General features: G+C 41.9%; 1 protein-coding gene across 1 annotated transcript; it reads right to left on the bottom strand.

The window, feature by feature from the left end:
• Positions 1–2,670: 2,670 nt before the first annotated feature.
• LOC127779532 (glucose-6-phosphate 1-dehydrogenase 2, chloroplastic-like) lies at positions 2,671–8,428 on the bottom strand. The gene is made up of 10 exons (XM_052306333.1): positions 8,117–8,428; positions 6,456–6,691; positions 6,279–6,373; positions 6,053–6,167; positions 5,065–5,270; positions 4,779–4,928; positions 4,580–4,700; positions 4,130–4,359; positions 3,530–3,730; positions 2,671–3,150 (listed from the first exon to the last, which is right to left on the bottom strand). Exons 1-10 carry the CDS (start codon positions 8,271–8,273, stop codon positions 2,895–2,897), a joined length of 1,767 nt encoding a protein of 588 aa, XP_052162293.1. The 5' UTR covers positions 8,274–8,428; the 3' UTR covers positions 2,671–2,894.
• Between the last annotated feature and the right edge of the window lie 12,407 nt (positions 8,429–20,835).

Genomic DNA, 20,835 nt, shown 5'->3' on the forward strand with positions numbered 1-20,835 from the left:
TATTATCTTAGCACAAGAGCAATTATTCACAATGTTTGTAATAATATTATTCTTGTGCCGAGAAGGAAATCAAGCCACAGGAATTAGATCAGCGGCTAGATCAAAAGGAAGAATTTGGATCAAGAATCAAAGGATATATTTAAGATCAAAGGATGGGCTAACAAATAATCCCAATAAAATTGGAACTAATTTAGTTTAGGTTCAATGGTAAAATTGGGAAGGTTTCTTGGACCATAATTCATAAAAGTAAAAAGGGTTTTCAAACTAAATTTGAATAAAAGAATTTTAGTCGATAGAAGGTTTTAAATTAAAACCAAATCAAGAAATACCTCAATTTAACCAAATATATTTTTAAATGAAAAACACAAAAGAAAATTAAATACCAGAGAAGGATTTTATGTAAGTTAGTTTTAGGAGGTCCCTCTAATTATATTTTCCTAGGTTTAGGAAGTTATTAAGAACATAAGACATGATGCAGAATTAGAAAATGGTTAATTTTCGGTATGTTACACCGTTCCCTCCTCCCTCTCGGACCAGCTTCTCTTCCTCTCTCCCTTGGCTTGCTTGCCTCCTCCCTCTCTCACGAAGTCCACTTTGCCTCTGTAACCTCTTGAAAATTAACTATTTTCTAATCGTACATCATGCCGATTCTTATGCTTCTAATAATGTCCTAAACTTAGGAAAATATAATTAGATGTGACCACCTAAAACTAACTTGCATAAAATCCCTCCCTGGTATTTAATTTCTTTTGTGGTTTTCATTTTAAAAATGTATCTTGTTAAATTGAGGTATTTCTTGATTGGATTTTATTTTTGAATATCAAACCTTCTTTTGACTAAAAATTATTTATAAAAATATATTTAAAAACAATTTTACTTTTATGAATTATGATTCAAGAATCCCTCCAATATAACCCATGAACCTAAACCAAAGTAATTCCAATTTTATTGGAATTAATTGTTGACCCATCCTTTGATTTTAAATATGTCCTTAATTCTCGATCGAAATATCTAAATTCCTCCTTTTGATCTAGCCGCCAATTTAATTCATGTGGCTTGATTTCCTCTTTGGCATAAGAATAGTATTACTACAAATATTATGAATGATTGCTTTTGTGCCAAGAAAATAGTTTTCAATTTTATCCTTTTACCCAAAAGTTCCAAACCTCCATTTAGACACAAATAATTCTCTAAAATTCATACCACCTATATTAGGGCTCAAATCTTATTTATTTTCCTTCACCTATTTTCATACCACAATCCCAAAAATATATCCATATTAGGAGCCTTATTATTTATGGTGTTGAATATTCCTATTTCTTATTTGAATGCTTCCAAATAAATTCCATTATATTCCATCTCTAAAAGCATTGCACTCAAATAAACTATAAAATATTTCTTTTGGAAATTATCTCCAAATATAAATTCCTTTCAAATATATTAATCCAAATTTCCTTCAAAAATTCAAAAAATATTCACTTCTATGGGCTAAAAATACATTAATCCGGCCCATTCCTTTCTCAGCCCATCAACTAACCCTAACTGGCCACCCTCTCTCCCTTCGGCCCAAGTCAACCCAGCCCAGCCGAACAGAGGCAGCCGCTCCTTTCTCTTCCCTGTCCCCGCTGTATCTAGCCGGAGCCGCCGTCGCCGTGCCTTGTTCCTCCTCCTCCTCCGCCATTACCGCCGCCCAACTCCACTGCAGCCGCCACATGTGCGCGCCACCATGGCCGGCCAATGGATGGACGAGGCCAGCGCTGTGCTCCTCTTTTCCACGTCGCCGCCGCCATGGCCAAATCTCCCTCCTCTACAAACCACCTCAAGCAACCGACCTCCGCCGTCTATAAATAGCCGGAGAAGTCCCCTTTTCCCTCCACACATCAAGTGCGCTCTCTCTCTCTCTCTCTCTCTCTCTCTCTCTCTCTCTCTCTCTCCTGCCATGGCAAGCCACCACCGGCCACGGGCCGATCTCCCTCACCGGAGACCCTCTAGCTGAATCCTCACACCGTCTGCTTTGCCTCGACGAGGAGAACCCATTTTCCTAGTTTCCCCTCCCTTTCCCCCTCCGAAACAACCCACTACCGCCACCACTATAGCTGGCCGGAGCCGAGCTCCTCCACCCGCCGTTCCGGCCACCCTCCTCTGCCGGCCACCACTCTCCTCGGATGCGCAGTGAGCGGGAACACGCTTGGCTGCCACCGTCAAGGCCATTCAGTCACCAGAGCACCGGCGCCCTGTCACTCTCCCTCTCTGTTGTTGGCTTGTTGCTCGACCTGGGGAGAAGAAACAGGAGAGAAGAAAGAAGAAGAGAAGAAAAAGAAAAAGAAGGTACTGACTGGTGGGACCCTTTACAGTAACTTTTCCTATTTTCTCTACTTAATTAAAAACCTATTCTTTAGAAGCCCATATCTTCCGATTCCGGTTAAATTTGGACCTAAATTTATCTAAATTCAAATTCTAAATTACCGATCACCTAAATTTGGACCTAAATTCCGCCGTCATCCAAACTCCATACCAACTACAATATCGATCACTGAGATGCAACAAAACAATCGTATTCTTTTCCAAAAAAAACAAAACAATCGTATGGTTGTAGTCGGATCAACAAATTAATTCGTAGTTATCTCAACTCACCGAATGATCGAGCCACTTATCATATGGATCACCCAATGAAAATAAAGACTTCGCGACCTTATATTTGCCTTCCAGGAAGCCCAAAATTCTATCCAATAGTGAATATACCACAAAGCTATTTATAGTCTAATGGTTACAGGCCTTGCAACCTAAGCTAACTGATTGCCTTATTTTCCATCTGTCCCACTAACTGAGCATGCAATCTTACAGAAATGCAATGGCAAAAGAAAAAAAAGGAGCGAAAATAGATATCATCTGTCTCATGCCTTCTGTTCTGTGGTCAAATCACCCCATCTGACGTTGTACTTTGCTGCAAGGTAGTGAGCCCCTACAGGACCGCGGCTTCCATAAGGGTATAGCTCAGGGGCTATCCGCTTCTCTTCCAGCTCCTTGAGTAAGGGAGTGAAGAGCTCCCATGCGGCATCCAACTCATCAGAACGGATAAAAAGCCTTCGCTCTCCTTCAATGGCATCAAGTAAGAGCCTCTCATAAGCATCTGGTATCTCCTTGGAGTACCTGAGGCAAAAGTTCAATTTATACAAGTGTAGCAAGATACAATAAGCACTCCAAAGTACCAGATTGCTGAATGATACTAACAGATTACTAAGGAAATGATTGAGATGATACATCATGTGCCACGGTGTGATTGAAGACAGAACTCAGAAGCGTGCTAAGGCTCGAAACATGAACTCAAAAAGGGCAGTACAAATAAATAAATTATGAGATATAGCAGGAGATAAAACTTCCCGTTTAGTATTTGCTACTAGGACCACAACTACTAAAAACCAATTCGACCTAACTTAAATATCTAGTGAAGTATAATACTCAATTTTCTTGGAACCAAAAAAAAAACATCTTGGATACAAATGTAAAAAAGAAGGAAAATTAACCTTACCTTGCTGCATAGTGAAGATTCAAATTACTTCTATCTAGTCTCATACCAAGACCAGGAATTTTGTTGTTAATCTTCAAGTAGATAGCTTCATCAGGTTGCACACGTATGACAAGTTCATTAGTGGCTGTATCAAGATCAGTCCCAAAACTCCTCTTATAAAGATTACCAGGAACATGTCGGAACTGTACTCTAATCTCAGCCCTGGAATTCATATATTTTACATGTAAGAGAACAAGCAAGGATCTTTTACATACAAAATAATCCATAAGATCTTTTTATGGTACAGTACCCTAATTAATTAATAGTAGTGCTCATATTTTCTTGATTTGGTCTAAAAAGTAGATCAAATGTAATACATAATAAAATCTTTACAAATGTAGAAAACGTTTTATCAAATTAATCTAACTGCAGAACTTAAAAAATAACAAATAATAAGACATAAATAGAAACAAAACAGAAACAAGAATCACCTTCAGGATATTAATTCAAAAACTCCCCAAACTCTTATTAAATGCACTAAACGGGAAGATGTTGTGGCACTGGTTAGAGTCATATGGTAAGGTGTGATTTGTGATGACAACTATTTCTATTGATACATACCCTTTTGTATGTAAAGCCTTCCCAGCTTTCATAAGAAAAGGAACTCCATCCCATCTAGCATTATTTATGAAAAGTGCAGCTGCAGCAAATGTTGGGGTTACACTATCCTTGGGCACCGTCTTATCTTCAGTGTATCCAGGGTATGTGGTACCACCCTTTGTATGACTTTTGTACTGTCCTATCACCACATCTTCCAGTTGCAGGGGCTTCATGGAACGCAGAACTTTAACCTGGATGAAAATATAAAGCAATATAACATGATCAATAAATGGTGATTTCATGTGTAAATTTATCTGACGTACAGCACTGGTAACAAGATCAATGTGTCATACTTGAAAGTATACAACACATGTAAGAAACATCTTAAATGAAAGAATTGAAGTGGGTCACCCTCCCTAATTTGGTACATCCGCCTGCCGTATGATGATTATTGAAGGAGCGGGCACAAACCTTTTCGTTTCTTATGTCCTCTGCCTCCAAGCTAACAGGAGTTTCCATTGCAAATAGGGCTAGTATCTGAAGAAGATGATTCTGCATTATGTCACGGATAATACCATACCTATCAAAGTACCTGTGCAATTCAACAATAAAATGAGAGACAATCCTAGGGAACTAAGGTTATATCATAAAAGAACCAACAAAAACATACCCTCCTCGTCCTTCAGTGCCGAAATCCTCTGAGAATATCAGCTGCACATTCCTTATATACTGCCTTGACCATAGAGGTTCAAAAACAAGATTTGAGAAGCGAAGGACAGACAGGTTCTCCACTAGTTCCTTTCCCAAGTAGTGGTCAATCCTGCATAACAAGTTGAAAGGAACATAACAAGCATAATTATCTCTGTGAAATGAATAATCATGAACCTAGATTTATATGTTAATTTAGAATATATATTCTGATGAACACAATCTCAAATACTAGAAGCATGTACCACCTGAAGATTTGGTCCTCTACCAGGTACTGCTTCAGACCCCTTGTTAATGCAGAAGATGAATCTGAGTCACGACCAAAAGGTTTCTCAACAATTACCCTTGTCCAACCATTCCCAGATGATGCTGATTTGCTTGCACATTTTACAACATCAAGGAATATATTTGGTGGTATTGACAAGTAGAAAAGACGGTTAGAAACTCTGGAACCCTGCAGATGAAGTACAAGAATACATTCAGATTGTCAAATTTAAAATGGCCATGGGCATGCATGAATTTAAGCTCTTCTTGGCATAGAGGCAGATCACTATAGTCTGGATTGGAGCAACTGAATTTAGCAATTATGGTGTTTCACTAATAGCTTTTCTTCTAACCCAGGTTGTAAAAAGAAACTATTCTGCTTCAAAAGGCAACCCACAAAATAATGGTTGGATAGCTGAATTTGTCTAATCTTAGATTTCTCAAATACTTCCTCCGTTTCACAATGTAAGTCATTCTAGCATTTCCCACATTCATATTGATGTTATATAGATTCATTAACATCAATATGAATGTGAGAAATGGTAGAATGACTTACATTGTGAAACGGAGGGAGTAAGCTACACTATTATGCACAGATGCTTTTCCGCAGCAACTTAAAGAATAAGCACAAGAAAGCAATTTCTGCTTTTCAGAAGTGGAGAGTAACCCACAAATGCTTTTCTGATTTAGATGCTAGCTAATTGGATCCTGTTTTGCAATGTTTCTCTCTGCATTCAATGTGTCAAAAATTTGCTGGTGCTTTCTCAACGGACTAGTGTATTTACAGTCTAGGGATAATACATCTTTAGATATTAATGCTCATTAAAAAAAGTAGTAAGATTATGTAACTGAAAAGCAGGATCTATGAAGAATTTATCCAAACAAAAATAAATAATGTTACCATATGATTTTTTTTCTTAGAAGCATGATTAATGACTCATTCTTGTTTTAACATGAAGTGCATATACAAACCTCATGTTGTTTCAGCTTCTTGTCAAGGTCCATGAAATGCTCCTCTGAATCATATTGGCCTGAATGATAGAAGCATCTCTTTAAAAACTCTTCCATCTTCTCATTACAGTTTTCCCTGGAAAGAAAGAATAGTTTCAAGCATCACTGATGAAAATGTATGCACAAAGGCTCCATTTACCTAAGGATGTTAAGAATTATGGTTAATAAGTCCAGCCTAGTTAAGCACCTTTTATCTATTCTGCATGTCAGTGTTTTGCTGACCATGTTTCTCAATTCAGCATCTGTCATCTTGCTGCGTGCATATCCGAAGATAGTGAAATGCTAAGAAAGAAAAATACTCTCCCTTAGATTTAACAAGAGTAGCTGAAATGATATCATAAGTTTGGAGCATATTTACACAAACCTTTGGAAGACAATCTTCATAGTATAGAGCAAAAAGTGCAGGAAATATCTTCTTCTTGGCAAGGTCACCAGATGCTCCGACTACAGTGATACTAACAGTGGAGTCATCATTTTCTGATAGAGGGCTCAAGTCTTCAAAATCATCTAAAATGATTTCTGAAGGTGAGCCATTTTCCACCTTTGATTGGGAAGCACTTCTGGCAGCCTTCTCCAGACCAGCATCCTTGGCACCTTGCACTATTGATAGGTATAAGATAAGTAAAGAGTGACTATGTGATAGCTATTTGACGAACTTCATCACATGAAATACCCACTATGTGCTGGAAGTTTCAGATGAATTTTCACGTGCAGTATTAATGTTCATGCATGAGCTTTGCTTGAACGGTACTGTAGCAGAACAGTTTCAGCCTTAAGATAAGATCGCACAATTATCGCCCCCCATTAATTTAGGGATTAATAAGGATCAAATCATCATATCTGTAGGATGGGATTGTATCTACATTCGTTAAACAAGCAAAAGAGGAATAAACATAGTCCTTAAAGTCCAGTTCTATTCTAAATATGTTCCTCCCAGACTGATGCTCTCCTTCACCTAGTGCAGTTCTACTTCAAGTCACCTTACAGTAATCTAACATTCATCCAACTGCTGCTTCACAAATCACAACCCATAGCATGCAGAAAGGGTTACGATCCCCAGAAGATCATTGACTTCAAAATACAACTACCTAGGGTTCTCAACCTTCAATGGCAATTCTTCAAGGAGAGATGAGCCGAGCAGTGGCGGTGGAGTTGTGAATATATAAACCTTTTTTTTCTGAATGAACAATGATGTCATCTTGTTAAAAAAAACGAGTAAATTTCAGAAAACTGCAACTATAGTGATAAAACTATCAGTATGCTACAACGTTAACGACCTATTTCAGTTTGCTGCAACAATGGCGTGGTAAATTATCACAAAACTGCAACTTTTACATGGCCCAAGCTTACTATTGTCACCTACATGTCCTGTAGTAGCATACCACATAAAAGTAGCAGTTTTCCCACTGAAATATATTGCTAATGTTGCAGCAAACTGATAGTTTTGTCACTATAGTTGCAGTTTTCTGAAATTTATGATGCCACGAGACAGACACTTAAAACATTGCATATATGAATTCAGCAACTAATGCACTATGCTCATAATGTTGTGTTCTGGAAAACATTTCAAGAATTGGTGGAAATAAACCTTAAACATATCAGAAAAAAGGAATTAACTACTTGAAATGGTATCACACAGACCTATCTCATCACATATGGCGTTTCTTTTTACAAGAATTACTGCATGACCACTAATTACGGCTCTAAAATAAGATAACGGCCGCAATTTGGCAGCAACAAGGCTTGTTTCCGCATAGCCAATTAGCCATTACATTTGCATCTGGCACTGCGAGGAGATGAATATCATCATAGAAACTGATGCGATACGGCGGATAGGATGCGATGCGGCGGATAGGGATACAAGGCAAACGAATCAGCAAGTCAGCCCACGCAGGATGCGAGGAGCAATCCAAAAGGGGGCGGGTGTCCCCTCGATTTTCAAAAACGACAGACGAAGGGTCAAAGGCGGAGACGAGCAAATGAACTAAGAAGCAGGAAGGAAGGGAAAAGGAAAGGGGACCCGACCTCCCGTAGTGGTGACGGCGGCGACGCGCCACCCGAGCGCGGCCGCTCTACGGAGGCCGCATCTGGCGAAGGAGAGCGCCGCCGGCGGAGCCGCCGATGCCAATCCTCGTCGTACGGCGCCGGCGGCCGGGGAGCACCTCATGCAGGAGAGCGCCATGCCTGTATGCCTTCCTCCTGGAGGAAGGAAGAGCGGATGCAAGCCGGCAGGAGGAGGAGGATGGAGGCGAAGGCGAGTGGGGAGGAGGGGAGACGGGTGGGTTTTATCGGGGATATCGACGAAAGTCTAGCCGCCAACAGGACAAGAAGAAGAGGGAGGGGGCTCTTGAGATCGCCGAGGGACAAGGCTGGGATTACGTGGAATAACAATAATATTAGCCGCGGGACGGGAGCGAGTGCGGTGGCTGCTGGGCCGATCGGGGGCGGGGGTCAAAAGCGCACGGTATATTGTGTGGCCTTTTCGCACCGCTGGGCAGCCGCGGTTGGCTTTGCTCGGCTGACCCTGACGAGCTGTGTGCTTGCTCTTGTGGTCATCGTGGCCATATTAGCACTCTGATGCAGTCGGCTTCCCTCCAGTTCCAGTTGGAATTCAATCGGCACGTGGAGTGGAGATGGAATGATGGATGATGAATATTGATGATGATGATGGGTGTTGGCCTCTTGGTTTCGCTAGACTAATTGTTGGGTCTGCCACCGTGACTGCCGTCGAGCTGCCAAATTGCTATCAACGTTTCTGTTAGTTTTTTGTTTTTTCTTTCTTACAAGTTTTTAGTTCGATAACCTCGGAAAAAAAAAGTGAGAGCCCGGAACAGTGGATTCTGAAAAAAAAATTATGAAAACCAACTAGAATTTTTCTATAGTCCAGTAGTTTTTTTTTTTAAGGAATGATTATAACTCCGCATGACTCCCTCCCCCACGTCATTCCTAGGGAGGGGCGACCCCTCCACCCCCGCCTCTACGCTACCTCCTCCTCCTCCCGCCTCACCACTGCTCGAGTAGCCGCCAAAAACCGTGTAGCTGTAAGGATCCGATTTTTTTTTATTCTTAATAATTAATAATCCTTGAATTAAATATTTAATAAATCATATGTTGATTTTACAAAAGTAGGATGGACGTTGCGTCTAGATGTGGACATACTTGTCAATAGCGTCCGCCTGTGGACGCTATTCCAAACGGCGTCCAATCTGATACTCTGCTGACTACTGTTCCACTGTTCTAGTATGAAAGGGAAGTAAACAGCGATAAAAATAAAATTGATCTTATCCGGCGTTCCCGCCCGCAATCTCTTTGCGCAGCAGGCAATCGGACCCAATGTCGTGGCGGGGTTAGGTCGAGGTGCCGCTGCCACTGCCCTCCTCGATCTGGGAGGCTGCAGACGCCCTCCACCTCATCTCCCAGGAGGCGGCCACCGTCTGTGGTCCTCCTCCCCGACTGTTGCGACTTATGTCTATCTCGACGTTGTAGCAATTCGTTTTCACGCTGTCCATCCTAAGGCTGTAGCAGTTCGTCTTCACGCTTTGAGGTTGTTGCCGTCGTCTGTTGGCCGAGCCCGCTGTCCCTCACCAAGTCACCATGGCGGTTCCCATCTGTTTCTTTTTCTGCCAGTGTCCTTTTCTAATCCAACTCCTTCAGTTTATTTTTTTTTTACTGAAGCTTCCATTACTGAGTAGTTCAGATTCATAGGCGCTAAGTTTATGTAGGAGTAATTTCAATTAACAGTTAACATTACCGCCCATAAAATTCATGAATAACAGCTGCATCGAATCATTGATGGATCTCGCTGTCCATCTCTTGTTTTGTTATTAGTCGGGAGTAGTAAGCAATTTTTACAACTACTACTGCAAAACTAGGCCATGATAAATAAATTTTAGATGCTACTCAAAACGACACTCTCCAAATATAATGTAATCCTCACCTGAAGAATCTTGGTAGCCGTTTAAGAAAAAAGTTCAGGATGTGGACGCCGTTCCAAACAACGTCCCAACCTAGATGTGGAGCGCAACAGCATCCAAGCCTAGACGCTACAACCAATAGCGTCCTTCTTATTTTGATAAATCCCAGCTTCCAATTACTGATTATTTAATTTAGATATAATTAATTATTACAAATAAAAAATTGGTGTAAGGACAGCGGCGGTGGGGCCTTCCCCCTTCTCCATGGAGGCCTCGGAGGTTGGAGCCCACGACCAATCCCAGGGCGGCGACGGCTACGATGGTGGTGGGCTGGAGCTAGCGTGCCCTCGCCGAGCCCTAGCCATCGGCGGCAAGGTGAGGGTGCCTAGCGCAGATCTAGCGAGGAGGGGCGATCGCGATGACCCTGGTGGCGGGCTAGACCTAACGCCGGAGAATGAGGTTAGTTGCCGCAGATTCAGGCCTCCATGCTATCACCGCCTAGGACTGTGTGTAGAGAAGCCTGGTAGGGCGACGACGGCGACTCCCGTGGAGCCAAAGGGAAGGATGCAGATGGATCTGGCGCCTCTCTGCCAGATCCGGCCGGAGAGCGGCCACGCGGGTCGGTGGGGCAGCGCGAAGATGGTGTGGTGGCTTGGTGGGGCGCGGCTTTCGAGTCCTATAACGACGACTCGGTGGCCAACGACATCGAAAATGAGTGTGGCCAGCGTCATTGATGACAAGGAGGGACACCCTCACGCGGGGTGCCTAGTGGCTAGTTGCCTTGCAACAAGGCTGTTAATGGCATGGATCATAGGTGGTGGTGTCGTGTAGAGGTGAGAGGCTGGCTGCGGGAGCGTTGATGTTGCGGAGGTTCCGGCGGAGGGGCGTTAGCACAATGGCTGTAGAAGTCGGAGGCCCCAAAGGGCCTTCCCCACAATCGAAGGCGGTGTAGTGGAGTTCACGTGTTGGCGAAGGTTGTTTGGTGGGGAGTGCTAGGGTTGCGGCATTGGGGAGGGATGGGAGGCTCCGAACAGCTAGGAGGTCATCTTTCTTGTTGGCAATAACTGTGCCTTTGGGCGTCACATCCCCCCTTGGGGGCTTTGTCGTGAAACCTCCCTTCTTCCTCTCCCTAGCAGGACGCTCTTGTTGAAAACCAGGTCCAATCCCTTGGACGGGTGGCGGTGGCGCTCCTAGCGTCGTGACCTCCCTAGAGGCGTTGTCTAGGAGGTCATGTTTCTATCTCTTCTCAGCTTCATTTTGTTAGACGTTCGGTGACCCTCTTGGAAGTCACCTTCAGGGTTGCGCGAGGGACGAGTGGATCTTCTTTTATCTCACCCTGCCCCTCGTCGATCCATTTCTATGGGGACGATTGGAAGTTCGTTGTTGGTTAGTATCTTGGAGTTGAGGTAGGGAACGGCACCTATGCCCCATTTTAGAGTTGAGGTGACTGACCACACATAGCGGTGGTCGGCTCGGTGTCAGTTCCTTTCCTCAAGTTGGTGGTTGAGGGTCTGTTGACGAGAAATCCGCACTCGGCCGACAGTGTTGGGTCTATGTTGGCGCGAACTAAGTTGACGAACACAACGGCCTAGAAGATCTGCTTAGCTCTAGTGTAGGTCCAAAAGGTCGATGAGATGTGGGCATGCCATTCAGTTTGATCCTGCAACTGACAAGATATACAAATAGCATATCAATGACCCGATCGGCTGACAAGCCGATGGAGTAATTCCAACCGATGCCGATACCAGTCGATAGCGATAGGATTTTGAGCTATCGGCTATATGGTTGATGTATAATCTAACACTTGATGTAAATAAAGACAATCGGCTGATGATAATGTAACAAAACAACAATATAATCCAGTAGAAACCCATTGGCTAACAATATGATAGAATAAGCACTGACCTAAAGGTTAAAACATACATCGGCTGAAAGTCCGATGTCATTAAATCCAAATGATTAGATAAACAATGAAACTTTGTTGCGATTGGCTAAATCCAACTGGTATGTAATCCTTATAAGCCGATGCAACGTCCAGATAACTCATCGGCTGAAACTCTGATGAAACCCTTATTAGCAATCAAAAGGCAGGCTAGAGATTATGGCTCTAAGCGTGACTAGGGCTGATGCGGCCCAAAGTATGAAAATAAACATAATATCTAGACAATCAAGCCCTTGACTGATTTTTAGGGTGGTCGATACCTTAGCTAATCTAATCTGGTAAAGCAATTTAGGCCGGTACCGGCATAAACCCTAAAACGAATCTTAGTCGATACAAATAAATTGAACTAACAAACTAGATTAGCTAAGATATATGATAGATAGTGTCGAAGCCCTAGCCCCGCTGATGCAAACAGCCATGACAAGTATAAACTCGTCGAAAAAGTAGAAAAGTAAAAAGGGTGATGATGCGCCAAATTTGTATTGATCGTGGAGATAGTTTACAATGACCCCGGGTGCACATATTTATACCCATGGGTGGATACTAGTCCTTGTCGGACAAGAAAGAAACTTTCCTAAAGATAAAAAGAAAACATAAAGTCCTTATCGGACACTAAACACACTTTTCTAAAATTAAAAGGAATCTAACATACTCTTCCTAATTAATAGAGAAATTGCCATGCCGCATCCTCCTTGAACTCGGTCACTTCTAGAAAAACTTCCTTTAGTGGATTAATTTCCTTAACCGAATATAGCAAGAATCCGACTATTGACAACTTGATAATTCTCATCGGCCGATTCTAGGTTTTGAAGCCGATACTGACTCTAGGCCGATGGTGACTTCGGGGTTTACCAAATTCTACTGTTAACAGGATCGTCAGTTTCATGTTGGTGTGCCTTTTCTTTTCTTTCCTGATTGTAGCCTCCCAAGGTTGTAATCTTGTAGTTTTTTTCCTGCTATATCTTGTTCAAAAAAAATGTTTAGTTCTTTTGATTAATTGCGCTATTTCATGAGTTAGTCTAGTTTATCTCTCTTCTAATACGATTAAGACATACCTAAGTAAATAACACGATAAAAATCTTGTGAGATTATGGGTACCATATACCCACATGGCTGGACTATCCGACTAGTTATAGGGGGATAGATCATATAAGTAGAATATGTACAGGATTAGGACTCGGGTGTTATGTTTACTTATATATCAAGGAAACAGTCTGTAGTGTCTTGGTTTGGTAAGATTGTAAAGTAGATATGGAGATTTGGATCGTAAGGAATTAAATCTCTATCTTGTAAACCAGCCTCCTCCGACTATATAAGGATGGCAGGGTACCTTTTGGGGGCAAGATATATTAATGTATGGTTATGTATTAAGCTATTCATGTCTGAGATCATAAAGTTTGTTTCTGCTTGTGCACTATCTTTCCTCAGTGTCCCATATGGATGTCACATCGAAAAAGCGCGTTGCTTTTTTTTTTATCACCAAGTGGTAATTGAATAAATCATTTTCCATAAGTTAATGTGATGGATTGTTAGTGTGTCGTTTGAACAAGATTAAGCAGCTCTACGCATAACCTAATTAACCCAGCTTTGTACAAGAAGCGTGCCAAGGCACCCCCCAGACTCTAATGAAATATTAAAGGAGCAGTCTGAGCGATGCGTGAGAGAGACATCGGGACATGCACACATACCGTTGTACTCACCATTTAGTTTTCCCATTTTTAAAAAATTGGTCAAGTTAATTACCGGGCCCTCACCATTACGGTACCTAGGGGGTCCTAAGGAAATGGGAGGATTGGGAATCCTTGATTTGGAAAGATTTTCATCGTCTTTGAGATTGAGGTGGCTTTGGATGCGCTGGCAGGACCAATCCAGGCCATGGGACAAGATGGAACTACCTTGCAATGATCGAGACATCCAGTTGTTTCAAGCTTGTAACAAGATCCAGATTGGGGATGGAAAGAAATTTTATTTTTGGAAAGATAACTGGCTTGAGGGACTGTGCCTAAAAGACATTGCTCCAAACCTCTTCAAGCTGGCAAAGAGAAAAAACAGGGATGCTTTTACTGCGATCGCTGAAAATGATTGGCTTCACTCTTTCAGGCAGATCACGGATGTTGAAACTATCCACGAGCTTGTCCAGCTAGGAGGACTTCAAAGCCAAATTGCCCTGACTGAAAATGAGGAGGATAAGACTGCTGGACAAGGAACAACACTGGAGGGTATACTGCCCAAAGTGCATATCGTTTTCAGTTCTTTGGATCACAACAGGAAGCAGTTTTTCTCTTAAACTGGAAGGCTAAAGCAATCCCAAAAGCAAATTTTTTTGGGCTGGCTGATATTACACCACAAAGTCGTAACAGCAGAAAATTTGTTGATCAGACATTCGAAATGTGATTGGATCCACCCTTTATGTAGGAGTGCTTTTGAGGACATAGATTGATGAGGACACAACTAGCTCGGATATAACCATAACTACCTTATGTATTAATCAACCAAAGGTGCATATGTTCTACATTAGATTTACATGTTATATATTTGAACAAACTGTTTACACCCAAATTTGGCACCTTTGGACGAAATAGGGAAAAATTGCCAAAAGTTTGGAAAGTAACAGGCTTCCTTCACAGGGCTGGTCAGACCACAGGTATGTGGGCGGTCTGACTGGCTAGTAGGGCCGGTCTGACCGCAGGTATGTGGGCGGTCAGACCGGTAGGGTCGAGTCCGAGTCTGTTTTCGTTGGGTCTCGGGTTTCCTTGCTCGGGAAGGCATGTTTCGTGTTTCCTTTAGTTTCTATCCCGAGTTGGACGTCGAGAAGGGCCTGTAGAGGGCAAGACCAACCCCTATTTAAGGGACAAAGCCGGTTCATTGTAAAACCCCCGAATACAATCTACTTGAATCGTTCTTTTACTATGTTTTCTATTTTACTCTAGTTTTAGTCCATCTTTGTCGGTTTGCGCCGTAAACCGTCCGCCGCCGCTGCGAGAGTGCGACACCTCTTTGTAGGTTTGTCCTGAAAACCTTCCGTTTTGCCCACGAGACGGGTAGTTATCCTCTAGCCGGTAGCCGGTTTAGTTGTTTTTCTACAAAACCCATCTTGATTTAGCCCTTTGGCTAGATCGAGGTGGTTGGCGACTCCATATCACCGCAAGGCGTTTAGGTGTTACGATCGTGCTTGTCAACTTGTCAAAAAAATGTTGCTAACACGATTTTTGGCGACTCCGCTGGGTAATCGATCTATTCGGCTTTATTATAGCCGAATATTTTGATCTACTGTTCGCGTTGTGATCTTGCTTGATCACGCTCGGGTGTCGTCGTCGGTTTAGTTTTATGGCTGAATTGTTTTGATTCGGCGGAATTTGTGATCAATAGCAATAGCAATCGGATTGTTTCTATACAAGCCAATCTGCTACACACGGTATAAAAAAAAATCAGGCTATTAAAGCCGATTTATTACTGCACACGGTCATCCAGAGGTACACGTGTGAATAAGGAGCAAGGCAGTAATACTCGTACACCCTAGCAGTACACGGCTATTTTTAATTAGGGAAAGCAACAGCCGATCTTGATTAAAGATCGGTTAATTGTTTTTGCTACGTGCTCATATCAAGTATACCAAGGAAGTGTATATTAATTTATTCGGTCAAAAATTTTGACTATGACCTATATGGTCGGATTTAATCAAGAAATTTCTTCATCAACTATGACGAGCGGGAACGGGTTCAACAATATTGCTATACAATACACTAGGACCGATCAAGGCGTCATGAGAGGAAACGTCCCGCTACCTTAAGTTGTAATTTCATCAAAGGTAACCTCCGATTCGCCCAACCCGTCCTTTGCTATTCAAAACATTAATAATCATTGTGTAGATGCATATACTACTTCTAGTTTTGCTCCTATACAATATGCTTATAATGCTATGGGGGTCAACGGGTGTTTATACGGCCGATTACACAGAAATCGGCTATAGGCAAAACCTAGATAACGGTATGACTGGTCATGGCACCGGTCTAACCGCATCCTATGACGGTTAGACTGCAGACACCATGGCCAGTCAGACCGTGTACTACGCCGGTCAGACCGTGCCCTATTCTGCCAGATCGGACCTCCTGTGGCCAGTCTGACCGCACCACTGACCACTGGTCAGACCGGACCATGGGCCAGTCAGACCGGTTCCCTGGGAGTGTCTCCAGGTTTTCATACCCCGACTAGCAATATTGATTTTAATTATTATTTATCACCTGTTAATACTGTTAGTCATGCTACTCCACATATCCCTAATGCCTACAATGATATTAATAGGGGATATCCTCCCGATACTAGGTATAGCCAATATAACAATATTGTGCCGCAACAACCACCTTTTAGGCCACCAAGTCTACCACCAGATCCACCAAGGCCTGAAACTGTGGAGGATTGGTTTAGAAATATTATCAAGGAGAATTTAGCAAAGCTAAGGAATCGTGCTAGGGAGTACTAAAAGCCGTATCTTGATTATTATGACATTTTCCCATATCCTCGTGATTATAAAATTCCTGAATTTACCAAGTTTAGTGGTGAGGATAGTAGGACTACATGCGAGCATGTAGATCAATTCTTAGCGCAATGTGGTAGAATTAATAGTGATATTTTTAAATTGCGCTTGTTTTCTTTATCTTTGTCCGGTACTGCTTTTACATGGTTTACTTCTTTACCGGCAAATTCTATTGATACTTGGGCTCAATTAGAACAAAAATTTCATGATTATTTTCACACTAATGAAACTGAGCTTAAGTTATCTGATTTAACATCGGTTAGGCATGAATACAATGAATCCGTTGCTGATTATATTGAAAGGTTTAGAGATGTTAAAAACTGATGTTTCAATTTGAAAATAACTGACAAAGATTTGTCCAACATTGCATATGATGGATTGCTTGATTCTATTAAAGAGAAATTGAATGGCCAGATATTTCTTGATGTCGATCATGTGTTGCATGAAGCTCTGGCTCAGGAAAGCCGAGTGGATGACAATAGCTTACAAGCTAGTTTAGATGAAAATGTAATATCATGTGTAGCCAAACCAAGCGATGGTTCGGATTGTGTTAATAATTTGTGCAATGATGCCATAATAAGTATAGCCGAACCAAATGTTGGTTCGAATTGTCTTACTAGCTTGGATAATAATGCAACAACCATTATAGCCGAACCAAGTGTTGGTTCGGATTGTGTTACTAGTTTAGACAATGATGGAATAGCTGAACCAAGTGGTGATTCGGATTGTGTTGCTAGCTTAGAGAATAACATCATTGAAGATATAGCCAAACTAAATGACGGTTCGGATTGTATTACAAGCGAAGATGAAATAGCATTGTCACCTAAGACCGAATCACAAATCGGTCATGTGGATGTTGGAAAAGATAATGACAATGTCTTGCAGGATAATAGTGAAATAGGATCCAAAGAAGCTATGCATACATATCAAAGGCCATATCCTGAACACGTAGATTCGGTCCCATACCCGCAAGAATTTGAGGTGCCCAACTTCACAAAATTTACAGGTGAGGATGCTAGAACAACAATGGAGCATATCGGCCAATTTATTGATCAATGTGGTAAGGCCGGTAGTAATGATTTGCTTAAGTTAAAGTTGTTTCCTCTTTCTTTGTCAAACTTTGCATCTACATGGTATAGTTTACTTGCTCCTAATTCAATTTCTACATGGTCACAAATGGAGCATGAGTTTCATGATTATTTTAAAGATGCAAGCTTGATGGAGCAAAGACCGATTGATACTTCATCGGTCACTTGTGAAACTATTTCGGTTACATCTATGCCTAAGACCGGAATTGTTAGTGATCTTCTCCCTGTTAGTCATATTGATGTTGACAAAAAGAAAGGGAAAAGTGTTATTATTGGGGATCCTCGGCCCAAGAATAGGATCAACAATGCGAAGGCCGAAGATCATAAAGTTGCAAAGGATGAGTCATCTAGTTCCCAAAAGACTAAAAAGCCGAAGCTCACTTTTGAGATGCTTATGGCTAAGTATGAGAAAGGATTAGCCGGTCAACGATCTGATAACCAAACTAGTGATTCGAAAAGACCAAGATCATCTCGTAGGAAGAGATTTGGTCAAACATCAAAGCAATCAGAGCCATCAACCATACCAACTCCATACAAACCTCCGGTTGTGATACCATGGTATCCATATTTAATGTCACTATATGGTTATCCTTTTATGTATTATATGCCATGGATGCCTCAACCACCTATGCCGTATTATCAAGAGTGGAAGGAATCACCTAGGTCAGTACCGAATCATTCATCTAATTCAGGACAAGACCGTTTCTCACAAAAGAATCGGTCCGGTGGATCAAAGGTGAAAAAGGTGTGGGTGAGGAAAGAAGCCAAAGCTCCGGAGGTCATTGCTATCAATGAGGAATATCAAGGTGTTCATGTACCTACTAGAGATGCGGCGAAAACTATACAAGCGGAGAAGACTAAAGCCGACGCCGTTGCTGTCGACATCGGCGGTCTGACCGAGCCAGCTGGCCGGTCTAACCGCCAGACAACGGCCGGTCTGACCGACCCTCCTGGCCGGTCTGACCGACGGCTTGTGGTCGGTCTGACCGGGACCAGAGGCCGATCTGACCGGGGGGGGGGTATTGCAGAAGAGTGGAAAGATTGAGAGCAACATAGGAGCTTCCACTTCGACCAAAAATATGAAGAATCATTGTTTAGCTCCTGGAAAACAACCACAGCCGAAGTGGATACCTTCTGGCTTATCTCGCTCTCAAAAGAGGAGGCTACAACGTCTTCTTAGAAAAGGAGGCCGAAGATGTGGAGAACAAAACATGTAATAATTTAGAGCCTCGAACGACACCTAGGCAAGTGTGGAGATCCAAAGAGGTAAAAGTTAAGAGACCGGTGATTTCCCATAGTAGAGGTAAATCCAATTTGATGAGAGAAGAATCATCGGTCATTAGAGATAAGTCTCCTTCACATGATGCTATGGGTGTTAGTGCGGTATCCGTCTTGCCTTCGAAATCGCACAATCTAGAAAGCTGATTTTGCTTGGGGGGCAAGACATTATTATGCTTATGAGGGAACCAAGAGAAGATGAATGGTGATGGAAACAACATCACATCTTTGAGCCGCCATTTGTTGGATGCTAAGGCAAGGTATGGGTTTATTGGTTTATTGTGTTCAACGTTATATTATATGCCTATGCCATGTTAGAACATTGCTTGCTATCTAGCACATGTGTGTTTTTGTTTATCAAATTGATATTATACATACATGTTGCAAATGCCAATTCTAGGTAGTGGAATTGGTAGGTTGGCATATAATTTGTTTGAAGTATGATTTGGCTCATGAGTCTTTGATATTTATTTAGAGCCAAATCATATGTGTTTTTATGGATCACCATATAATATATAGATTTCATATTTATTGCACCATGAAAGTTTTGCTTATTAGTAATTCGGCTAGTGTCAATGGTCAATGTGATGATTTGTCCTAGAGTTATTGTATTTAGGAACATTGGCATTGTTAATATTTTACATACATGCTCAAGCCGATTACTTACATTTGTAGTTTATTGGAATCTATGCATGTGACACATATGACTTTGGTGATTCATTATTGATCATACTTCAATTGGCTAAGTGTTTTGATGCCGTGATGATTATTGTTTCAAAAGCCATTTGAATTAGTATTCATCTAGACATGTTAGTTGGATGTTATAATTTTTTCATATGTCTAGAGAGGAGGGATTTTGGTCCAATAGTTTGATACACCAAGCATCTGGTTATAATATGGAGAAAGGAGTATTTTTTTACTAGAAAAGTCGGTGCTTGATTTTTAAGTCTTTGGATGAAATTGGCCAAATCACGGACCAGGGGCGGTCTGACCGGCATTGCACGGCCGGTCTGACCGGTGATGACCGGTGGTCTGACCGGCTCTGCATGGCCGGTCCGACCGGATAGATAGGGAGGTCTGACCGGCATTGTGTGTCCGGTCTGACCGATCCCGGGTAGAGAGCTGGGGGGCACGTTACAATTGATTTAAAGACCGAATTAATTGTGAATTCGGACATTTGTGCCCATAAGTCAGAAATAGATTGGAGAATCCCTTTGAATAGAATATTTGAAAGATCCTAGTCTTGGGGTTGACCGGAAGATTCGGCGGCAAGCATTCAAATATTATATCGCCGAAATATAGATGGAATGCTATTGATGTGTTTAGACAATGATCAATCTAAAGTTGCTAGGGGAGATGTGCATGAAGGGATTTGTGGAATTCATTAATCGGCCCATAAGATGCATTGGTTGCTTAGAAGAGTGGAATTCTATTGGGGTAAACCACCGCCTCTCAGGCCTCCCCGACGGGTTCTACCATAGAGGCCAACGATAGACAATAACTCCCCCCCGAACATGACTTTCATCGTACTGTGCTCTCCAAAGAGCAACTCTTCTCAAAATCTCAAAACAAAAGGTGCTGAGTTGGAATCCCATTCTAAGGATTCTTGTGGTTCCGGGGAATCCAGCTACAGGAGAACCAGGGTCCCTCTTAGATCTTCTTTCTCCAATCTTGGATTAGGGAAGAAGGAGATATTCGCGACTCCTGGTGGTTTCATTATGGGGCAGCTCATGATCTTCATATCGATCTATTATCCACCTCTGCATCTATTCTTTCTTAGCTAAACGGGTGGAAGATCCATCCAATTTGGTTATATCATGGACTCAAAAAACGGATCTGAATGTGACTGAAATGCACGATCTTCACAGGTATCACTTTTCACGATACCTAAAAGGTGGAATAGCGATTTTCGAACCATTTCCTATAAGAGAAAGGTTTCCATTACTTTGAGAAATGGATTCTATATCAAACTATAGCTATTGCATTAA

The sequence above is a fragment of the Oryza glaberrima genome, chromosome 7 (assembly GCF_000147395.1).
Source record: "Oryza glaberrima chromosome 7, OglaRS2, whole genome shotgun sequence".
Lineage (NCBI taxonomy): Eukaryota > Viridiplantae > Streptophyta > Magnoliopsida > Poales > Poaceae > Oryza > Oryza glaberrima.